General features: G+C 42.5%; 1 protein-coding gene and 1 pseudogene across 1 annotated transcript in view; one reads left to right on the top strand and one right to left on the bottom strand.

Annotated features, from left to right (window-relative positions):
• KCNH1 (potassium voltage-gated channel subfamily H member 1) overlaps window positions 1–21562 on the top strand; it is a 375558-nt gene that overhangs the window by 7158 nt on the left and 346838 nt on the right. The window contains exon 2 of the mRNA XM_006163695.2: window positions 19853–19976. Coding sequence (XP_006163757.1) covers window positions 19853–19976 — 124 coding nt within the window. The remainder of the gene's footprint in view (window positions 1–19852; window positions 19977–21562) is intronic.
• On the bottom strand, window positions 1520–8433 carry LOC114005163 (casein kinase II subunit alpha 3-like; annotated as a pseudogene).

Here is a 21562-nt window from a genome sequence, read left to right as displayed (position 1 = left end):
CTGGGGTATCCCATTGCACTGTCTTCTTTGGCATGCTGTCTTGGGTTGCTCGCCTATCATTGTGGGTTTTCAGCATATCCTAGAAGCTGACATTTGCGTGATGCTCTGTTTGTTCTCTATGCAGGTGTAGTCTTGCTGAGCAGATCATACTCTGGCCCACTTTAGCATCAGTGTTGAGTTTCATGGTCCCTTCTCTAACAGTCAACCACCCTTGTTAATGACAAACATATTTAAAATTCTTCTAATTGGGTGTTACGGAGTTATGTCAATAGTCAGTTTGCTTACTCACACTAAGATTATTCATTATATAAATTAGGATGACAACTCTTTTGATTTGTCCTATGTTGCATAAAACCGATATTCTGAAGTTAACTGAGTCAATCTTTAATTATTAATGTAATTATTAACCAAGACTGATTCATTCCTCACAGCTTTTTTTTTTTTTTTTTTTTTTTGGGGGGGGTTTTTGTTATAGGGAATGGGTGTTCTCCAGAAAAGACAGAGACAGAGAGATAGAAAGTGAGAAATCACTCCCCAGGGGGGATGGCCACACTGCAATCCCTTCTCCTTCATTCTCCTCTCAGGATCTTGGGCACACACACACACACACATGCACCCAGCGTGAGTTTAAGCCACCAGGTCTGGGACTCAAACCGCGGTTGGCTACATGGAAGTTCAGCGACATAGCCATTCCACTAACTGCTGGTCCGCTGCACAGCTTTTTAAAGCTTCTTCAAAGACATCAGATTCTTCTTTTTGTTATTGTTAGAGAGATTTTTGCAAAACAAAAACAAAACCAAACCAAAACAAAACAAAAAACCAGATATTTTTGCTATAGGGTGTGTATGCTTGCTGGAAAGATAGAGAGAAACAGACAGACAGAAAGTGAGAAGTCACCCCTTGGGGGGATGGTCACACTGCAATCCCTTCTCCATTCTCTTCTCAGGATTTTGAGCATTCACTCCTGGTGTGAGTTTTAAGCTGCTGGATTCAGGACTCGAACCATGGTCGACTATGTGTGAGTCCAGGGATGTAACGGTTATGCCATCTACTGGCCCCCATCTGGTGCTTCTGTAAAGAAAGAAACAGGAGGCCAGATGGGAGTGCAGCAGTAAAATGCAATCCCACATAAGAAGGTTCTTGATTTAAGTCTGGAGACCTCCCTGAATACATAGGCACATATGTGCCCATGATCTGGGGCTAGCCGAAGGCTGGGGTTGAAATAAAAAAACTTTGGAAAAATAATAAGAAAAATGGGGCTCTCGTTTCTTTCTTCTTTCCTTATGAGGCAGATGTAGACATCCCCCACTGACATTCTTTGAGGGCTGGGGTCACATTTGACACTGGATACTACACAGGCAAATTTAACTGATATTTATCTACTGTTTAACTTTGGGATGTATTGAGTGAGTTTGGAAAATATGACTTAGACTAGAACTTCATGACTATGACAAAGAAAATGAAGTTAGAGTGGAATAACTGTATTTATTTTGATTAAATAGATTTTTAAGATTGTGATTTACGTTTGTTTCCTCAGCATTACTGGAACTGAATTGATTCTGTGCTGACAGCTTTCTGTGCTGTCATCAAGATGGTGTTTTGAGCCATACTGCACACCTTGTGTTTGCTTTCCTAGAGCCACTGTCTTTTCTTTCCCAACCTGTTCCTCTGTCCTGAGAATTTGATTGGCATAGGTCACATCTACGATTTCCCTTGTTTCCTGGCTGTCAGCTGGCTTCTGCCTGGGGAATAAACACATGAAATGGGAGAGAAGAGGTATTTTCTCTCCTAGTTCCCTCCCTGCAAGGTCATGGTAGCCTATCCACCTTCCCTTGATTAAAGGCTGCATCTTCAGCTCCTTGGCTTTGAGTTTGGGCAGGGTAGGGAGACTTAATGCTTCCAGCTGTTCCTAACTCTGTTATTAATTGCACCATCTCTTGATGTTTTCCCGAGTGTTGTGCTGGAGTGGAGCCACCTCTCAAGACCTGATTATATGCACTTCTTCCCTATCCTGTTCATGGACTTAACATGGTAGCTTAACATCTGCCATAGTGGGTGTATTTACACCTTAGAAATTGGCAGATGCTATTAATTAGGGCTCTTCTCTCCGCCTTTGGTTTACCAGCATACTACTGACTATACTTCACCCATGCCTTTGTAAGTGGTTCCCTCAATATCATTGTATTTGTTTTTGATAAATAAAAACAGAACTTTATTTGCACCAAAGAATTCTAGCACTGGCTCTTTTACATATAAAGGATAAAGTATTACATATGTACACACAGCAAGAGGTAACAGGGCTTAACAAGAGAGTTTATAGATTTCCCACAATTACAGTCTACTGTTTCAGTTTCATTGGAGAGAGTGGCTCTGCTCCTACCTCTCAGATCCATTTACAAGATTAAAGAGCAGGTGTTCTCACCAGATGGGGCATGCGAAGAAAGGGGAGGGTAGAAGGAAAAGAAGATAGAAAGCTTAACATGAAACTCAGTGTGGCCATGTCTTCCTTTAGGTCTTGAGAGTTGCTAGCACGAAACCTGTATAAACAGTGTTTGTTTCTTTTGTGAAAAGCAGTAAATTATGCCTAAGAACAGACTGAATCAAAATGGCCAGCTCAAAGAAAATGGAGAAAGATTTTGCCTTGCCCCTCCCAACAGCATGTTGGGAGATGAAGAGGGAAAAGATTAAGGTATGAAGCCTAGGAGGGAATGTATCAAAATTGAAAACTAAAAGTACGAGTTGGATTTAAGATTGGGTCAATAAAACGTGATTCATAGTGAACAGAAGTTTCTAGGATTTGTCTTGATATTGGGTAGATTTCAACACTTCAATGTAACTAAGATACGCTGTCAATAATCACCAGAATCACCCCACTGAAGTCGTTTGCAGTAAAGTGATAAAAGTGGGTCGTAGTGGACTGCTTATAGGTTGGGTCTTTCTTTCCTTCCTGCCTGCTTTCTCCCCACTTCCCTTGAGAAGCTATGTTTTTGTAATCTCCAGAAGAACATGAGATGCAAACCCCCCCCCCCAAAGTTTGGAATGATGGGGAGCAGTGGTGGGAATGGGAAGAAATCTCTGTCCAAATGCAGCAGCTGGGAAGGAAGCTGGTTTATCTTCGTCCTTTGGTAATGAGGAACTGAATTTGGAAGGGGAGAAAAACATTTTTCTGTGAAATATTCTGCTTGCAGGTAATTTTTTCAAGGAATCCCCTGAGTTATGAAATGTTTGTGTTAAAAAAAAAAAAAGAAAAAAAGAGAAAGAAATAGCCTATTCATTTTTTCTTTTTATGACTGAACTCTGTAAACCCATAAGCAGTGGTTCAGACTTGGTGTGTCTGAAGTGTTCCACCCTCCCCGCCAGCCACACGCTGCATCAAGGTGAGGGTGGACTTCCCCACCTCTGCTCAGGCGTCAGGAGACAGATGGGGTCTCTACTGCTGAGGGCCAGTGGCAGCTGGAACTGGCATCCCGAGGGGGTTGGCAGCAGCAGTCACTGGTGGGCCTGCCAGAGGTCGGAGGAGTGAAGGGGTTGACGCTGAAGAAATAACTGACTTCATATTGGCCCTGCTGACAGGCCTGCTGGGGCTGACAAAGTGCTGACTCTTACTGTGGCCACGGCGTTTCCATCACAAGTGTCTGCCCAAGATACCGTTGAAGTGTAGATCTGATTCGATGTAGTATATATCAGTGTAGTCATACAAATCATCTGTTCCCCGGAACCTTGGTTATCCTCACCAATCTGGAGGTTCAGAGTTTCTGGCATACAACTCAAACGCCACACACCTGAGCTGTAATGGTCTATCTGATATCTTCAAGTAGCTCAGGACCTTCTGGTGTTGGGTGGTAGCCTGAACATCATAATCTCGGCCGGAATGGTGAAACTTGGCCAAACCCCAGTGTATTGTAGTAGCCGTCTGTGCTCATGATCAAGTGTGCTATTATGGGACTTCACACGTCTCCATGCGTAATTCCCATGCTGTGACAAAAATCCAGGGCCTTCAGAATCTCATACACGTATAATAAAATTAAGTATCATGCTCTGTGATGTCTGGTACAATTGCTTGAAGTCTGTGTTGTTTATGTGTTCAAAAACCAAGCTGGAGTTTATCTACAATGTCTGCCGGTGTGATGATGTTGGGATTCCCTTTCCAATTCTCCAAAATCTTTATTTCACAGTTAATTCCCTCCCCTCCTGCGTGAGAATGTTAACTTCTTCGTTATTTGTAATGTCAATGGCTTCAGATACTTTCCTGTATTTACCCGGCCTAATTTGGAACCAGCTGGTAGTCGTCCTAATTTCGGGATTCCACCCCACGTGACCGCATCCCAGGGCCGCGGAGTCTGCGCGTTTTCTCGTCAGTGCGAAGGGGCCTTGCCAGGCACGGTTCGACAAGTCAGGTGGGCTGCAAGGCCGGGGCCTGGTGTTTGGAGATCTGGCTATGGCGCTCAGAGGCAGCTGGGGGTAAGACCTGGCCTCAAACCTTCCTCCCTCTGTGGAGGCCGTCAAGGCGGCGCTCCCCGCTCTCACACGGACAACGTGGTGGCGGCGACACAGCTGGGCCGCGGGGACCAGAGCAAGGCACCCTAGCTCCTTTATTGAACGCTCCTCAGTTACCCGTTGGACTGCGGAGACTCCGATAGAGCCACTTACTCGTTCTCTGGATGGAGTAATTTCACAGCCTTTTTTCCAGGCCTGTATCCTGTTGCTAGAGGGCAGATGTGCGCCCGCCGGGGTGGGTGAGTGAGAAAGCACTGCTAGGGGAGATGGCCGTGCGCTGTCCTTTCTCCTCTTGGGATTTTGGACACACCGGGCAGCTTTTTATTTATTTATTTATTTTTAGGTTTTTGCTGTAGGGGACGTGGGCTTGCTGGGAGAGACAGAGAGAGACACAGTGAGAAAGAAAGTGACAAATCCCCCTCCCCCCATGGCACATGGCTACACAAAATCTCTTCTCCTCCATTCTTCTCCTGGGATTTTGGGCAGGCATGTGCATGTGCCAGACATGATTTTCAAGTTACCAGGTCTGGGACTTGAACCGCAGTCATTCATATGGGAGGCCAGTGCCTGAGCCACCACCATGCCACCTGCAGGCCACAACTGCAACTTTTAAAACACACGGAGCATGGAAGCCTGGCACATGTGCATGTGTACTCAAATTCCAAGAGGAAAACAGAGGAGAGGGGATTGCAAAGGAGCCATCCTCCATGGGGGCGATTTCTTGTTTTCTCTGTCTCTCTCCTGTGAACTCTCATGCCCTATGGTAAAAAAAAAATACAAAAACCCAAACGCTCCCCCTCAAAAACCATAAAAACAAAACCCCACAAGCTGCAGATTGGGACTCCAACAACATATGCAGCCATGTGGAATCCAGCAGCCTTAACTGACCAGTCACCGACTGGCCCCTGCCCTTGCTTTTTTTTGTTCAGTCAGTTGGCCACTTAAATGCTTGATGAGATATTCATATTCCTTACCCATGTCTTTTCAGTTTTGTAGTCTCAGAAACCAAAAAGAGCATAATTAAATGGGGAGTTTATGGGACTAGCAGGTGGCATGGTGGTTAAGGCGTTGGACACTCCCACATGGTTGACCACAGTTTGAGTCCCAGACCTAATGGCTTGCTTTCTCACTTTCCCTCTCTTTCTTTGTTCTCTTTCTCTCTAGTCAAATTAAAAATAAATGAATCAATCAATAAAATTAAATAAATAATTCTTTAAAAATAAATAAATAAATAAATGGGGAGTTTATTAAGACGCTAGAAGATAGCTAGTACTGATTATAATTACTGCTTGTAATCATAACCCTTGACATATTAGCCTTTCTCATCTCTGTGCCTGGTAGTGTGCCAAAGGTTTTATATGTCTCTAATTTTAACCATAACTTTATTCTGTGGGCACTCTCATTTAAAAAAAAATATGGGGACCAACAGTTAGCATAATGGCTATGTCGCTGGACTCCCATGCAGTCAACCGGGGGTTCAAGGGCCGGACCCGGTGGCTTAAACTCATGACAAGCATGTGTGCATGTGTGCCCAAGATCCAGAGAGGAGAATGGAGGAGAAGGAATTGTGGTGTGGCCATCCCCCCTGGGGGGTGATTTCTCGCTTTCTGTCTCTCTGTGTCTTTCTGGCAAGTGCACATGCCCTATAGCAAAAAGATCTCTCGAAAGAAAGAAAGAAAGAAAGAAAGAAAGAAAAAGAAAGAAAGAAAGAAGTGAATATATATGTGTGTGTGTGTGTGTGTGTGTGTGTGTGTATGTATGTATGTGTAGTTTTTTGCTACAGGGCACAGAGAGAGATGGGAGAGAAAAAGAGAGAGAGAGAGAGAGAGAGAGCATTTACTCCTCAATAGGATGGCCACACTGAGTCCCCTCTCTTTCAGTCTCCTCTTGGGATTTTGGACACACATGCACATGGACCTGTTGTGATTTTCAAGCTACTGAGTCCAGGACTCGAACTGCTCAGCTGGCCATGTGGGACCTAGCCATCTGCTGGTCCTTGTTATTTCTATTTTTTAAAAAAAATTATTTATTTCTCCCATGAGAGGGAAAGACAGATACGGGCACCCCTAACAGGTCTTCATGCCGTGTTCCACTCCTAGTCTTAGCTGGCCTGGATCATGGGCACGTGTGTGAGTCCTGTGTGCTCAGGGAGGTCCCTGCAAGCAGACCCAAGACCCACATGGGTCCAGTTGTGTCACCACTGTGCCATTCTCTGGCCCCTTGTTATTTTCTTACAAGTGCAGAAGCAGAGGTGTAGAGATTACATAGGGCCGGCTGGTGGTGGGGTGGCTTAAGGAAGCTGGACCCCACAAGGTCCATTGTGGAGTTCAAGTTTTGGATCTGGCGGCTTGAAATACATGCCAGGTGCATGTGCCTGTGTGCCTAAAATTTCCAAAGAAGGGAGAGATAGAGGAGAAGGGATTGCAGTGTGACCATCCCCCATTGGGGGGGGAGTTTCTGTTTCCCTCTCTCTAGTTCCTCGGCAAGTACATGTACCTTCTAGCAGAATGTAAAAAGAGAGAGAGACAGATTAAGTAAATTGCCTTAGGTTAATTTCTAGTAGTAGAAGCTCTACAAACTTGTTGGAAATACAAATCCCTGGGCCCTACCTCATACCTAGTGAATCAGAAACTCTGGGGATGGGACCCAGTGATCCGTGATTTAGTAAGTCCTCAGGCTATTCTGATGGACACTACAGTTGAAGAACTTCTGCTTTAGAGACAACCCTATCCATTTCTTTATTGTGAGATAAATGCTTGGCTGCCAGGCATGCTCCCACTGAAGAGGTCACGTGTAGGAGTTTGAGTGGACTTCTTCTCTGTTAGTTTTCAGATAATCTCCCAGCTTTTGCTCACTCCCCATTCCTGCCTCAGTAGCTAGCATTTCTATTTCTTGAGTCTCTTTAGGGACCTGTGGCCCTTCCTGGGCCAGATTCCTCTGGAATCCTTTTTTTTTTTTTTTTTTTTTTTAATTATTTGTTTATTTAGTTCTATTTGTCAGTATTATTTTTTAATTTGACCAGACAGAGACAGAAAGAGAAAAAGGGAAAATGAAAAAGCAAGCTGCCAGGTCCAGGACTCAAACCAGGGTCTGCTATGTGGGAGTCCGGCACCTTTATTCACCATGCCACCTGCCAGTCTCATCCCTCTGGAATTCTAAAACTGTCTCCTTTGCCACATATCACCTTCCATCTATCTTTCACCTTCCAGACACTGATGGAACGCCTGACTGCTCACGGCCCCTTCTATTTGTTGTCGTGGGCATATCCCTCTTAATTTTCAGTCATCATTCAAGAAAGAGGAAATAAGTGTGTATGTTTAAGCTGTCATTTTGAAATGATAACTGATACTTTTTAAAGAAAGAGGAGGCACTAAATTCTAGTCATTCTTTTATCAGATGAAATTTCATGTTATACTCGGCCACCCAGCTAGAATTCTCTGGAATTGTGTTCCAGCTTGGCTTTACAGAGTGTGTGGATTTCTCTGTTGTTCTCTTCATTTAAAATGACTCTTCTCCTCCCACTGCCGATTCCTACCTCTCACTTGTCTCTAGTAACACCTTCTGACTGGATTTTCTAGTTTTCTTCTCTGTCTCTCCCTCTACCTCCCCCTAGTCTCATTGTTTCTGCTCAATTAATTGTTCATGCAGTCTGCCCAAGGGTCTTGCACTCTTGGTCTCTTGCTCACTCGCTAGATCTTGCTGTTGGTCTCTTGCTCTTGGGTGCTCTGTCTTTAGCTCAGGTCATGCTCTGCTCTCTCTGTTGGTCTATCCTCCTTACGTCCTGTGTCCCTCCATGCTCTCACTCTTTTCCCTCTCCTTTTCCCTTTTGTCTTGGCTTGTCCCTGCCTATCTTTACCTGTCACCGACTGTCACTGTCTGCCTTTTGTCTGCATTGCTGTCTGTCCATGTCACGGTATGCCCATCATGGCCTACCATCTATCTTCATTGCTCTCTGTCTTCAGGGTCTGGCTCTGTCCCTGTCTATCTGTCCCTGTTTGCTATTAGCCTCATCTATGCAATTCTGCCCTGTCTGTCCGTCCGTCTGTCCAGTTCTCCCTTTACATGGCCTCAGTAGCTGCACCTTTGTGTATTTGTCCGAGCTCCTAATTTCTTTATCAAAACTACCTTTCTCCATTTACTCCCAGCAGCACCTGGCGAAAGATGTCTGCCATTTACTCCTAGTGGCGCCTGGTAAAAGATGTCTGTTCAACTTTGCAGACCTCTCAGCCTTAGTATCTTAGGTTTTGTTCCAGAGAAAGAATACATACAAATTGGACCAGCTCTGACTATGGGTTGTTTGGCCAGCAGTCTGCTCCTAGTCTAGTCTTCTGTCTTGGGCCAGGGTAGGAAGGAGGATATGGAGAGGGGGGCAGATGAAGCCAGATGGGGAGGTTGGGCATAGCTTTCAAATGGACAGGTATGTCTCCTACACCTCTGCTGTGCCTGGGACAAAGCAGATATTTAAATATTTGCCCTATTAACTGAGCTGCTCTAACATTCCTTCTATCCGCTCTGGTACTGTTATGTATACCATCTTTACTAAGAAACATTTAAAATAACACAGGAAGCAAATGTAAAACTAACTTTAGATAAAAAACCCTTTTTCTAGTACTAGCTAATTTTTTTTATGGCTTACTTTGAGTCACTTCTTTGAGTTCTGAAAATGAATTTGTGGTGTGTGTTATTCAGGATGGTTAAGACTTTTTGTTCAAAGTGCCCGAAATATATACAGATGTGCACTCAAAATTGTGACTAAGAAGTGAGAATTAAACATCTGATCGATTAATCTGTTGAGCCGACTTTTAACAATTGATCCCATAAATGTTTCTTAGCAGTAATTCAACATGTCAATAATCTTTATTAAATAAAATACCATTTAGTAATAAAAAAGCATGTTTCTAACACATTTTCATTCCCTTGCATAGTGCTTGTGAAACTGATACATCTGTTTTTATATTTTTAAAATCCTTAATTTGATGCTGAACGACAGAGGTCATGCTTTTGAAAATATATACTTAGGGGTAACTACCCAGTAAATGAAGTGTTTGAGTTTGCTTTTGAAATTGAAATCTCTTTCCCCATTGTAATTTACTGACTTCATCAAAAATATGTTTCTGTAGAATATTAAAACCAGAGAAAAAGCAAATAACAAATCTCTTGGGAGTTCAGTTTGTTTAGTACAAAGATTGGGCCCTTCACAATTTAGAAGAGTCATTTTCTTGGATTTTACTGTTGAGAAACACAATGGAGCCATAAAATAACTTGCTGATATTAAGATTTTAGATGTTTTATTTAGATATATCATACTGATTTAGCTTCTTTTTTTTAAATTCCATCTCCTTCATTCTCCCCAATACTACCAAATCTTGATCTGTCTTTTTAAAAAATAATTTCTTGTGTGAATTTTATTTAGATTCAGGTAAATCAACTATCATTTCCTAGTCTTTGTCTGGTGCTTATATATCTCATCACTCATCTTGGTCATTATCTTTCTATTGTTTCATTGTCCTCAAAGAAAGGAAAACATCTTTTTACTTAAATTTGCTTTCTGCATGAGTACTGATATCCTTAGAAATTTATAACATTATCAAGTGCTGAAAAGAAGTGTTCTCTTCTAAGTAAAATATCTCAAGTTATTAGAAATACATTGTGAAATATTTACTGTCGCCCTCTAAATAACCACTGTTGGCAGTGAACAATACATTTGTGTGAACCGCTTGCTGAATGTAGCTTTTATCTGTGTAATTGCTCAAACTGAGTCATTTTTCTAAGTCATTGCTTTAGTTTCTCCTTTGTTATTTGTGGTAATTATGATGAAAAGTAATTTTCTAATAATTTCTTTTAAGAATATCTCTGTGTTATGCTTTATGGGCAAATGGTAGGTTTGGAAGGATTTTGACAACATCTGACTACCACAGTGTAGTTTGGTTCACGCCTCATCAGCTGAAGGAATTTTACACAAGAGGGGGAGGGGAGGCTTGAACATTTTTAGAGAATGTTTGTTTTATTCTGTGAACCAGAGGAAAGCTGTGTGGGCTGAGGAAGGTTAAATTGAAGAAACCTTACATTTAATTGCAGGCCTCTTGAAGCTACAGACCTTCAGGGGATAAAAAGGCAGTGGAGAGAGGCAGTAGACTCTAATTAATTTGAATCAAAGACCTGGGCACACAGGGAACTTGATGAGCGTCCATGAATAAATCATGGCAAGGGCAGACAGGTTAGCCTATGCATTTTAGTGGCCAATGTAGAGAGGACTTGATCAGTTCAGAAAATATGAATTTAGAAGTAGGCTTGGTGCTTCAGAAAAGCCATTGGCCGAATGGAAATTATACATCCTGCTTGCAAATGATATATATGTATTATACACTCCCCCACCCCTACTGCATACAAGACGATGTCACAAAATTCAAGGAAGAGTGGAATTAAAGTATGAGTTTACTTTGGTGCAAAATTGCTTCCTTTCCACCAAAATAATTCTTGCATAGTTTTTTCATAGTACGTATTTTTCTTGAACTTTTTGGAGACTCTGTGTGTGTGTGTGTGTGTGTGTGTGTGTGTGTGTGTATGTATGTAGAGTATATTTCTTTCCAAAGGACATATTTCTATCCAAAGACACATTTAGGCATTTTCAGTAGATATAAATGGTCCCACCAATATGTGATTTATTTCTACTGTAAAATCTTTTGACAGTATGGTACATTGTTACAATTAGTATCACATATCACATCATACTTCAAATGAAAAAAGGGAGGAAGGTAGGTGACCTCTAATACCTCTAGAATATTGGAGCTGCAATCCTTATTGATGTGTTGGAGCCCCGTCTACTTTTACTCCCTTCAGGTTTTCCCTCAATTGAAGACTGTCTAAAGATGCCAAAAGAGAATCAAAATCTAGTACCCATTCTATTACTGTTACACTAAGCTAGAGAAATGTTAGTACCCTTTCTCTCCGGCCTTAAGCCTGTATCGTGGCTTCTAGAACATGGGTTGTTGACCTATTCCTAAGCTTAGAAGCTGGAGCTGATTGTTGAGATGTGGCAGGAATGTCACAAGTAGGTCCTGATACCACCTGGACATAAAGCTCAAGCTCTCTCTTCTCCTACCATGCTGGGACACAAGTCTTAGAGGCCAAGAACACAGAATGGATTCCTCTTGCTCTTGTGGTACTGATTGAAACACTGATCAATATGATTATACAGGTGTGAGAAAGAGTGGTAAAGAGAAAGGTCAAAAACATTTGTCCAATACTTCCTCTTTCTAGAGGGGAGTGGACACCCCTTCCTCTGAGTGGAAACCCCAGGTGCAGAAGGATAAATGTTGCTCTTCTAAGAACTCTTTATCAAAATAGAGCTTTATGGTGTTGCCCTATTTTTGAACCTAGAGTGATGACTAACGGGGACTTTGAGGAGGTTGCAGAATTTGTAAGCTGTAGCTCTGCTGTTTCTGTTGACTGTTGCAGAAGTTATACTGTTAAGAGCATTGACTTTGGCGTTTGTGATCACTAATTTAATGTGTCAACTTGACTGGACTGTGGAGTGCCCAGATATTTAGTTAAATATTCTGAGTTTTTCCATGAGGATGTTTTTTAAGTGATTTTAGCCTATGAATTTAAGGATTGTTTTTCTATTTCTGAGAAAAATATCATAGGAATTACATTGAATCTATAGATCACTTTGGGTAGTATGGATATTTTAACAATACTAATTTTTCCAGTTCACACATACAGTATATCTGTTTATTGATGTGGGGGAATATATTTATGATAGTATGTCCAAGCAGTGTGTTACTCTCCTAATTAGGTTTTACTTGACTTCAAATTACATTTCCATTTATTGAGTGTTGAAAGTAATAAATAATTCCAGAGTCATCTATGTTTGAATGTGAAATGCACATCTGTGCATTTGGTTAAAAACTCTGTCACTTTACTAAAGATCTCTCTTTTTTTCTTTTCTTTTTAAAAAAATTATTTATTCATTCATTTATTTTAATTTGACCAGAGAGAGAGAGAGAGAGAAAGTGAGAAAGCAAGCCACCAGGTCCAGGACTCAAACCCTGGTTAGCCATGTGGGAGTGTCCAGCGCTTTAACCACCATGCCACCTGCTGGTTCCCACTAAAGCTCTTTTTTTGGCATTCTCAACCATTAGAAATATGGCCAACCACCTGGAGGAGTTAGGAAGCCTCACTTTAGCAACATTGCTGCCATAGGGTCCTTGCACTGGAATGTATTTACTATTTGCAAGAAATTCTCTCTTTTTGAACCTGCCTATTCTTCTTCTTCTTTCTTCCTTTTTTTTTTTTTTTTTTGTTTTTAAAGCTTTTTGCCATAAAGCATGTGCACTCACTAGAGAGACAGAGAGAGACAGTGAGAAGGAAATGAGAAATTACCCACCAGGGGGCATGGTCATACTGCAGTCCTTTCCCCTCCATACTCCTCTTGGGATTTGGGTCACGAATGCACATATACCTGGTGTGGTTTTCAAGTTGCCAGTTCTGGGACTCAAACTGCAGTCCACCATTTAGGAATTCAGTACTTTGCCATCATACCACCTACTGGCCCCAAATCTGCCTATTCTTTTTTATTTTTTATAGTTTTTTGCTATAGGGTGTGTATGCTCACCAGAAAGACAGAGACAGAAAGACAGAAAGTGAAAAATCGCCCCTCGCCTCCAGGGGCATGGCCATGCTGCAGTCCCTCCTCCTTCATTCTCCTCTTGGGATCTTGGGCATGCATGCACACGTGCCCGGCATGAGTTTAAGCTGCCAGGTCCAGGACTCAAACTGCTGTCAACTACATGGGAGTCCAGCGACATAGCCATTATGCCAACTGCTGGTCCCAAGCCTGCTTATTCTTATGGCATACATATTTCTAGAGTCATGGTGGAAAATGTATTCAGACCTATCTAGGTTTACATCTTTATTTACTTAACAGACCTAATCTTCCCCACAAACTCCCACCTCACTGAACAGCAAGGGAAGACTGGTTGTAGGGGGGCTCTAACCTTCCCATTTAGTGGTATCTCAACCTTTTTCACTTTAGTCTTTTGAGTAACTCAGTCTCTCTTGAGGTTCAGATTCCAGTTCGACCCACCCCATTGCTTCTCTCTAAGATGATGGGTACAGTGGAAGCATGTGGGACTTTCATGGCCTCTAGAGCCTCAGATTCCCGGATGCAAGGCCTCGGTTTTCACTTCTCGTTTCTTCCGTCTCTGGCAATGGTCTCGGGTCTGCGGGCTACTGATCTCACTGGGTGCCACGGAAATCTGCACAGTTCAGCCTGCAGCTGGTGAACTAACATTCTGTTTTCTTGGATTGTACAGAACTTTGTGCCGCCATACCAACCCAACTCTTCCTCTGTCTGTCTGTATCTATGTCTGTGTCGTTTTGTGTGTGACTTGATCTAATCTAGGCTCTCACTGCATCTGTAGCTCACCTTAGAGATTTGTTTGACTCCTCTCTCCCTCATTTTCCTGAGTGATCGTGAAGTTGGGTTGTTTGACATAGTCTTTGGCCATAAGCTCAGTTCACTCTGCTCTCATAACTCTCTGCTTATGGACTTCAGCAGCTATGGGGCAGTCGGAGGCTTCTGGGTCCTTTCCGGACCCCTGGAACTGAGCGTGTTCAGCAATGCTGACGTAACCAGGTTTGCCTTGCAGCAGCTTGGGTCACCCAGGGTGCTGTTCTCGCCCATGCCTGATGTCAAATGGGGAGCTGGACACAAAGTCTCCCCTCTTCTTCTCCTCTCCTGGTTCTCCCTTCTTCTATCATGGTATGGATGCAGGACTGTTAAGGACATAGGTTAGCACGCTAAGATTTTTTTTTTATTTTAAGATTTTAAAATTTTTGCTATAGGGCATGTATGCTCACCAGAGAGACAGAAAGTGAGAAATCAGGGATGGCCACACTGCAATCCCTTCTCCTCAATTCACCTCTTGGGATTTTGGGCACATAAGCACATGTGCCTGGTGTGAATCTTTTTTTTTAAAATTATTTTATTTAACTCTATTTATTTATTTATTTATTTTTAAATTTGACCAGAGAAAGACAGAGCGAGAGAGAGTGAGCAAGAGAGAAAGTAAGAAAGTAAGCCTTCAGGTTAGGGACTTGAACCACGGTCGGCCATGTGGGAGTCCAGTACTCTTAACCACCATGCCACCTGTCGGTCCCCAGCATGAGTTTTAAGCCACCGGGTCAGGGACTCAAACCATAATTGACTATGTGGGAGTCCAGCGACATAACCATTATGCCATCTGTTGGTCCCAGCATGTTAAGTTTTAAGAGTAAGAGATAGAAAGATTTTTTTGTTTTGTTTTTGAGAGATTTTTGCTATAGGGCATGTATGCTTGCCAAAGAAATAAAGACAGAGACAGAAAGCAAGAAATACCCCCCCCCCGGGGGCAGGGTGGCCATGCCGCAATCCCTTCTCCCCCATTCTACTCTTGGGGTTTTGGGTATGCATGTACATGTACCCAGAGTGAGTTTTTAAGCCACTTGGTCCAGGACTTGAACCGTGGTCAACTATGTGGAAGTCCAGCTACATAACCATTATGCCATCTGCTGGTCCTGAGATGGTAGTTTCTGAGTGAGGGAAGAGGCAAAATATTGAAACAGCACACTGGGGAACTCAAGAATTTAGAGGAAGAACAATTACTTCTACCCACATCAGTCTTTCTTTCTTTTTCTTTTCTTTTTCTTTTTTTTTTAAAGAATCATTCCATCTAACTTTATTTATTTATTTAAATTTGATGAGAGAGAGAGAGAGAGAGAGAGATGGAAATTGAGACAGCAAGCCACCTGCTCTGGGACTTGAACCACGGTAAGTCATGTGAGAATCCAGTGCCCTTAACCATGCCCCTTGTTGGCCTCTCCACAACAGCATTTCTTGGCAGCCTCATTGTATATCACGAGATAGAATAATAATATATGACGACAGTGATGTAACGTTGACTCATCAGTTAAAGGTCTCATTATACTTCATATTTTCACAAAAGGGCAGATAAATCATAGAAATGGTCTGATTTTAGTACTTAACGTTTTAAGAAGGAGACTATGTAAAATGTGTCATGAATAAAAGCATGGATTTTTGAAGCCAGATAGGTTCAAATCTCAACTCTATGCTGGTGTAATTGGCATCACAGATTTAATTTCCTGAGGAGTAAAATGATGAAGCCTCTGATACTTCATTCAGTGAAGTAATACCTTTTCACAAAGATTGTTGTAAAGGTTAAACAACAATAACAACAATGATAACCCTTAATAATGGTAAAATATGTAGTAGCAGTACCTGGCACAGAGTAAAGGTCACTAAATGGTCCCCATGCATGCTTACTAACACTTGTAATATCACTTAAGTGGAATCCCGTAGTTCTTGATGATATATATGGCATCGTAGTATTTGTATGGTAGCCGCTAACTTATAAAGAATAAGTTTTGAAAGTAATTAGCATGTCAATTATTTGTAGCTTAGACTCAGAAGGGAATGTGCTTTCTAGGAATGGGGGAAGCAGAGGGAAGAATTTCTTTACTGTTGGAGGCAAATGGTTCTTTGGCCGATGCTGGAATTCCTCCTTCATTCTTTTCAAGTTCATAGATAAAGAGGGAATTTCTAGATCTTCTGTCACACATTGGCAAGGAAATCTTGCTCCAACCTTTTCCTTGGGCTAACAGTGAGAAGAAACAGTTTTTGAATTTTAAATTCTATGATGAGAATTCTGTGGTAGATGATCAATAAATTAATAATTCGATTCCTACTGTACTTCCTGTTTTCCTGCTGCTTTACTAAGGTCAAAGAAGTTGGCAGTGGGATTTGTTTCTCTTCCTTCATTTCTCCCTCCTTTTGAAATTTTGGGCATACATGCCCAGTGTGTTTTTTCAAGCCACTGGGTCTGGGACTCAAACTGCACAGTTAGTCATGTGGCATCCAGTTTTAACCACCACACCATAGGCTGACCCCTTTTATTTTGTTTTAAAGTTCACTTTAATGTTTCTTCTGTGTGTGTGTGTGTGTGTGTGTGTGTGTGTGTGTGTGAGAGAGAGAGAGAGAGAGAGAAAGAGAAAGCGACAGCCACTCCCATCAGGGTCTTCCTGCTATGATCCATTCACAGTCTCTCAGCCAGGCTCATGGACACACGGTACATGCCCAGCACATGCAGGGAGGTTCCACGATTTCAACCCAGGAACTCCCTATGTGAGTCTAATTGCATTACCGCTGTGCCACTGCCTGGCCCCTCTTTCAGACTAGAGCAAATTCAAGTACTATTCCCTGCCAGACAAAGACCGTTACCTCTCTAAAACAGAGGTGATCATTTTCTTACCTTTTTTTTTTTTTTTTTGGTAGCACACATGCTATGTATCCTGATAATTTCCTCACATGCAGGAGTCATGTCTTATCAATCTAGATATCCCTAGGTCTTGTATTCATACCTAGAGAGCACTAAAGAAGTTTTTTTTTTTTTTTTTTTGGAGAGGTTTTCGCTATAGGGCGCGTGCGCTCACCAGAAAGACAGAGAGAGAGAGAGACATAGAGACAGAAAGCGAGAAATCACCCCCCAGGGGGGATGGTCACGCCGCAATCCCTTCTCCTCCATTCTCCTCTCGGCATCTTGGGCACGCACGCACACTCGCCCGGCGTGAGTTTTAAGCCACCGGGTCCAGGACATGAACCGTGGTCAACTACATGGGAGTCCAGCAACATAGCCATTACGCTAACTGCTGGTTCCCAGGAAGTATTGATGTATATGTGGGGCAGGTGGAGGGAAGGGCTGCTTGTAGATTTTCATCAAAAACGTATTTACAAAAATAGTGGGTTTACAGATTCACTTTATGAAAGTTGTATTTTATGTGCCTTTTAAGTAGATGAAAGCATTCTCAGGACTAGATTACTGTATTTAGCAATTCCTCCTCTATCTCCTGCTTCTATACTATCTTGGCTTAGCATAGTCTTTGGCTTCTCTGAGGCTTCACCTCTTTAGAGTCTTCTGTCATTAATGATGTTTGTATGAAGGGGAGTCATTTTCCTGAATTTGCCAAACCAAGAAATAAAGTTTTGTATGAAGGGTAGAGAAGCCTGTCTGGCTAGGCTAGTCACCTCCTCATGTAGGTAAGGAAGGGATGGTTACCTATATTGCAAATAAATTGTATCATAGGACAAAATTGACTTCCCAATTAAATGAAGGCATTATGTATTGCCATTATTTTACTGTAAACCTTTTCTGGTTTACAACAGAGAGAGTATGTGTATTTTGTCTTTTTTGAGGGGGTGAGGGAGGTGGATGGCTATTCTGTGGAGAAGAGGGAGTCAAGCTAAAATAACGATACATATAAGTTCTGTGTTTTCTGCTTAATTTAAGTTCTTGAGAAGAAAGGAAGGATAGTTGATTTCCTGAACACAGAAAATATTGAAGACTTTTGATCTTCGAAAGGTGGCAAGTAGTGAGAACACAATGAGCCAGTGAATCATATCTGGCCTGTTTAAATCCTGCATCATACGGACCAACAGGTGGTGTGGTGGTTAAGGCGCTGGATACTCCCACATGGCTGACCACGGTTTGAGTCCCAGACCTGGTGGCTTGCTTTCTCTCTTTCTCTCTATCTCTCTGTGTCTCTCTATTTCTCTGTGGAATGAATGAATGAATAAATAAAAATAACTCTTTTTTTCCCCTAAAATTTATTTATTTTACTTTGACCAGAGATGGGAAGAGAGAAAGAGAGAAAGCAAGCCACCAGGTCTGGGACTCAAACCGTGGTCAGCCATGTGGGAGTCCAGTGCCCTCAACCACCATGCCACCTGCTGGCCCCCAAAGAAATAATTCTTTCAAAAAAAACCCTGCATTATGGGACCAGCAGTTAGCATAATGGCTATGTTGCTGAACTCCCATGTAGCTGACCACAGTTCGAGTCCTGGACCTGGTGCTTAAACTCATGCCAGGCGCGTGTATGTGCGTGCCCAAGATCCCAAGAGGAGAATGGAGGAGAAGGGATTGTGGCATGGCCATCCCCCCGGGGGAGTTTCTAGCTTTCTATCTCTCTGTCTCTCTCTGTCTTTCTGGCGAGTGCACGTGCCCTATAGCAAACCCCCCCCCCAAAAAAAATCCTGCATTATGAGGGGACTTCAAAAAGTTTGTGGAAATATAATTAAAGTATGACTTTGTTTTGGTGCAAACGATGTTGAAATCCATGCATAGTTTTCTTTTTTAAAAAATTTTTAAAAAGAATTATTTTATTTAACTTTATTTATTATTATTGTTACTTTCCAGTTTGATCAGACAGACAGAGAGAGAAAGAGAAAGTGAGAAAGCAAGCCACCAGATCCAGGACCCGAACCATGGTTGGCCATGTGGGAGTCCAGCACCCTTAACCACCATGCCACCTGCCGGCCCCAGTTTTCTTAATGTGCATTTTCCAGGAACTTTCTGAAGACTCATATGAGTCTTAGACTGTTAGATCTCTGCTCCATAGAAGAGTCCCACAAAGCAGGTCTGTGGCTGCAAAATTTCAAAATCAACAGGAAGTTTCCATTGTGTGAGCATCTTGATCAGCCTGTACACAGCACTAGGAGGGTCTAGTCACTGTTCTTTCTGAAGGGGAGAGGGGACAGTTCCACAAGGCAGTGCTCAATTCCCTGTCCTCTGCCTTGCTAAGTACTTCTCTAAGGATGGGCAAATGGCAGTAGGGTCAAGAAGACTGACTGACAGCTTCTGGTCAAGAGAGTGTTGAGGTGAAGGTGCTGGACAGAGCCCAGAAGAAATAGCTTTTGCCCAGTGTTATCAGTATACTTTTTTTTTTTTGGTTTGTTTTTAAGTTTTTGTTATAGGGTGCATGCACTTGCCTAAGAGAGGGAAAGTGAGAAATCACGCTCACCCCCCAAGGGGGATGGCCACACTACAATTCCTTCTCCATTCTCCTGGGATTGGGGGCATGTGTGCACACATCCTGGCATGATTTTCAAGCCACCAAGTCCAGGACTCGAACTGCGGTCGGCCACGTGGGAGTCCAGCACCTTAACTACCACAGCACTTGTTGGCCCTATTGGTGTACTTTCAATGGGATGCAGATGTAAGACTTAAGTATGTTTTGGGTGAGTGGCCTGGATTTCTGCAGGATTTTTTGGTTGCTCAGTTAAGCATGCTTCCTTTAGTAATTTCTTCCTGGAGGGTAGTGGCCTCGGTTAGCATTCACATTCCAAATACGTAGTTCTAAAACACTATTCCTATGCACTTCTCATAGACTCCCGTTCCTGTTCCAGAGTCCACGACTGGAGGAAGGCAGAATTACCTGTATTAGTCACTGAAGTTTATACCCTCATTGAATCTCAGCTAATGTCTTGCTTCATGTCTCCTCTTCTTTTCCTTTTAAACAGATACGAATTTTGTGTTGGGGAATGCCCAGATAGTGGACTGGCCTATCGTGTACAGCAATGATGGATTTTGCAAGCTGTCTGGCTATCACAGGGCGGAAGTGATGCAAAAAAGCAGTACTTGCAGGTATTTATGTTTGGGGGTTGTTCTGGTGAGCAATCTATTGTAGTACCTTTTGAAAAAAGAGAATGGCTTACTCAGTTTGGGAACTGACTGTTCAGGAACATTCATTGCAATTTCATCTCTAGTTCATGCATGAGAAAATGAAAGCAGATGTGAGACATGGTTCCCACAAGCGATAAACTTGCCGTCAGTAGGAGGGGAGAAAAACCTAGACAATCTCAAGAACAGACATCTTATCTATAAAACATGAACTCGAAAGTTTATGAAGTGTTTTTGTCTGTTACTACATTGCTAACAGAAGTATCCGAGGCTAGGGTGAGTTACAAAGAAATAGAAGTTCAGTAATTCAACATTCTGGTGGCATCACGAATAGCAGAAAGCAGAACTGTTAGTAGGGCGGAGCACGGTCTGCATCTCTGTACCTTTCTGCTGCTCCGGCCTCATTCCCTCTGCTCATATACCCACCACCACTCAACCGTAGTGACCTGCTCTAAAGACGCTGTAGCACCCAAAGGCATCACCCTGGGACACCAGGAAGGAATTAAGTTTTCACTTAATATCTTTACAGTACCATCAGTACTACTGAGTTCTAACACATGAATTTCTAGGGGACAGCCAGTCATTACTCATTAAAACCAAATTCCAAAACACAAAACTCTTGTGGGGGAAAAAAAACCATCATTCAAACCATAATGTGAAGTTTTCGATGAAATGAACTGTGATCACAGTAACATAAAATGAATCATGAGATGATTAAGTTAATTTTTAAAAATGTGTGGGCATTTTAGAAGTGGACCTACAATGCTGCGGACTTGCCCACGCGCTCGCCCTCAGCCAGCATTCTTTATTTCAGAATAAAAGAGGAACCTGGACATTTTGTTGTCTTTTAATTCACACTGATCCCTCTTTTTCTCTGACCTTGTAGCAAATTGTGCTAACAGTGTAGCTTGTGTGTTTGATAGGGTGACTAACCAAGCCATACCCTTGAGCTATGGTGTTAGAAAAACTCCTTGAAAGCATCTTCAAGGCTTCGACTGGGACAAGGAGCCTGGACCCTGCTAGGCATTCCCCTGGCAAGGTCTTGGCTCTGCGTAGCCTCTGGCTTTTCTCACTGCTGACCTTCGGCTTTCTGTCTTCAGTGGTGTTTGCACGAAGTGGAATCCTTTCCTCACATCTGCAAATCAAGAAAGAAACACATCTGTGAAGGGTGGAAAAGCCTGTCTGGTCAGGCATAGCCTTTTGTTTTAGAAGTTACATTTTCATGTCTTAAATCAGCCAAGCATTTTCAATTTGGTGAAAAGTATTAAATGTTTTCTAAAATAGGGCCAGCCCCATAGCACAGTGGTTTAAGTGTTGTGCATTGGGAGCCAGATCCCACCTGGGCAACCGTGGTTTGAATCCCAGCCCTGGTGGCTTGAAAAACATGGCAGGCATGCATGTGTGTACATCCAAAATCCTGACAAGATAGAGAAATGGAGGGATGGGGGTTATGGGAAGGGGGGGTACTTTTTGTCTCTCTGGTGAGAGCATGCACCCTCTGGCAATTACAAAAAAAGAAAAAAAGTAAAAAAAAAAAAGAAAGAAAAAAA

This window comes from Tupaia chinensis, unplaced genomic scaffold (assembly GCF_000334495.1).
Source record: "Tupaia chinensis unplaced genomic scaffold, TupChi_1.0 Scaffold142846_1, whole genome shotgun sequence".
Taxonomy (NCBI): Eukaryota; Metazoa; Chordata; class Mammalia; order Scandentia; family Tupaiidae; genus Tupaia; species Tupaia belangeri.
This window is presented reverse-complemented; position numbering and strand designations above follow the sequence as displayed.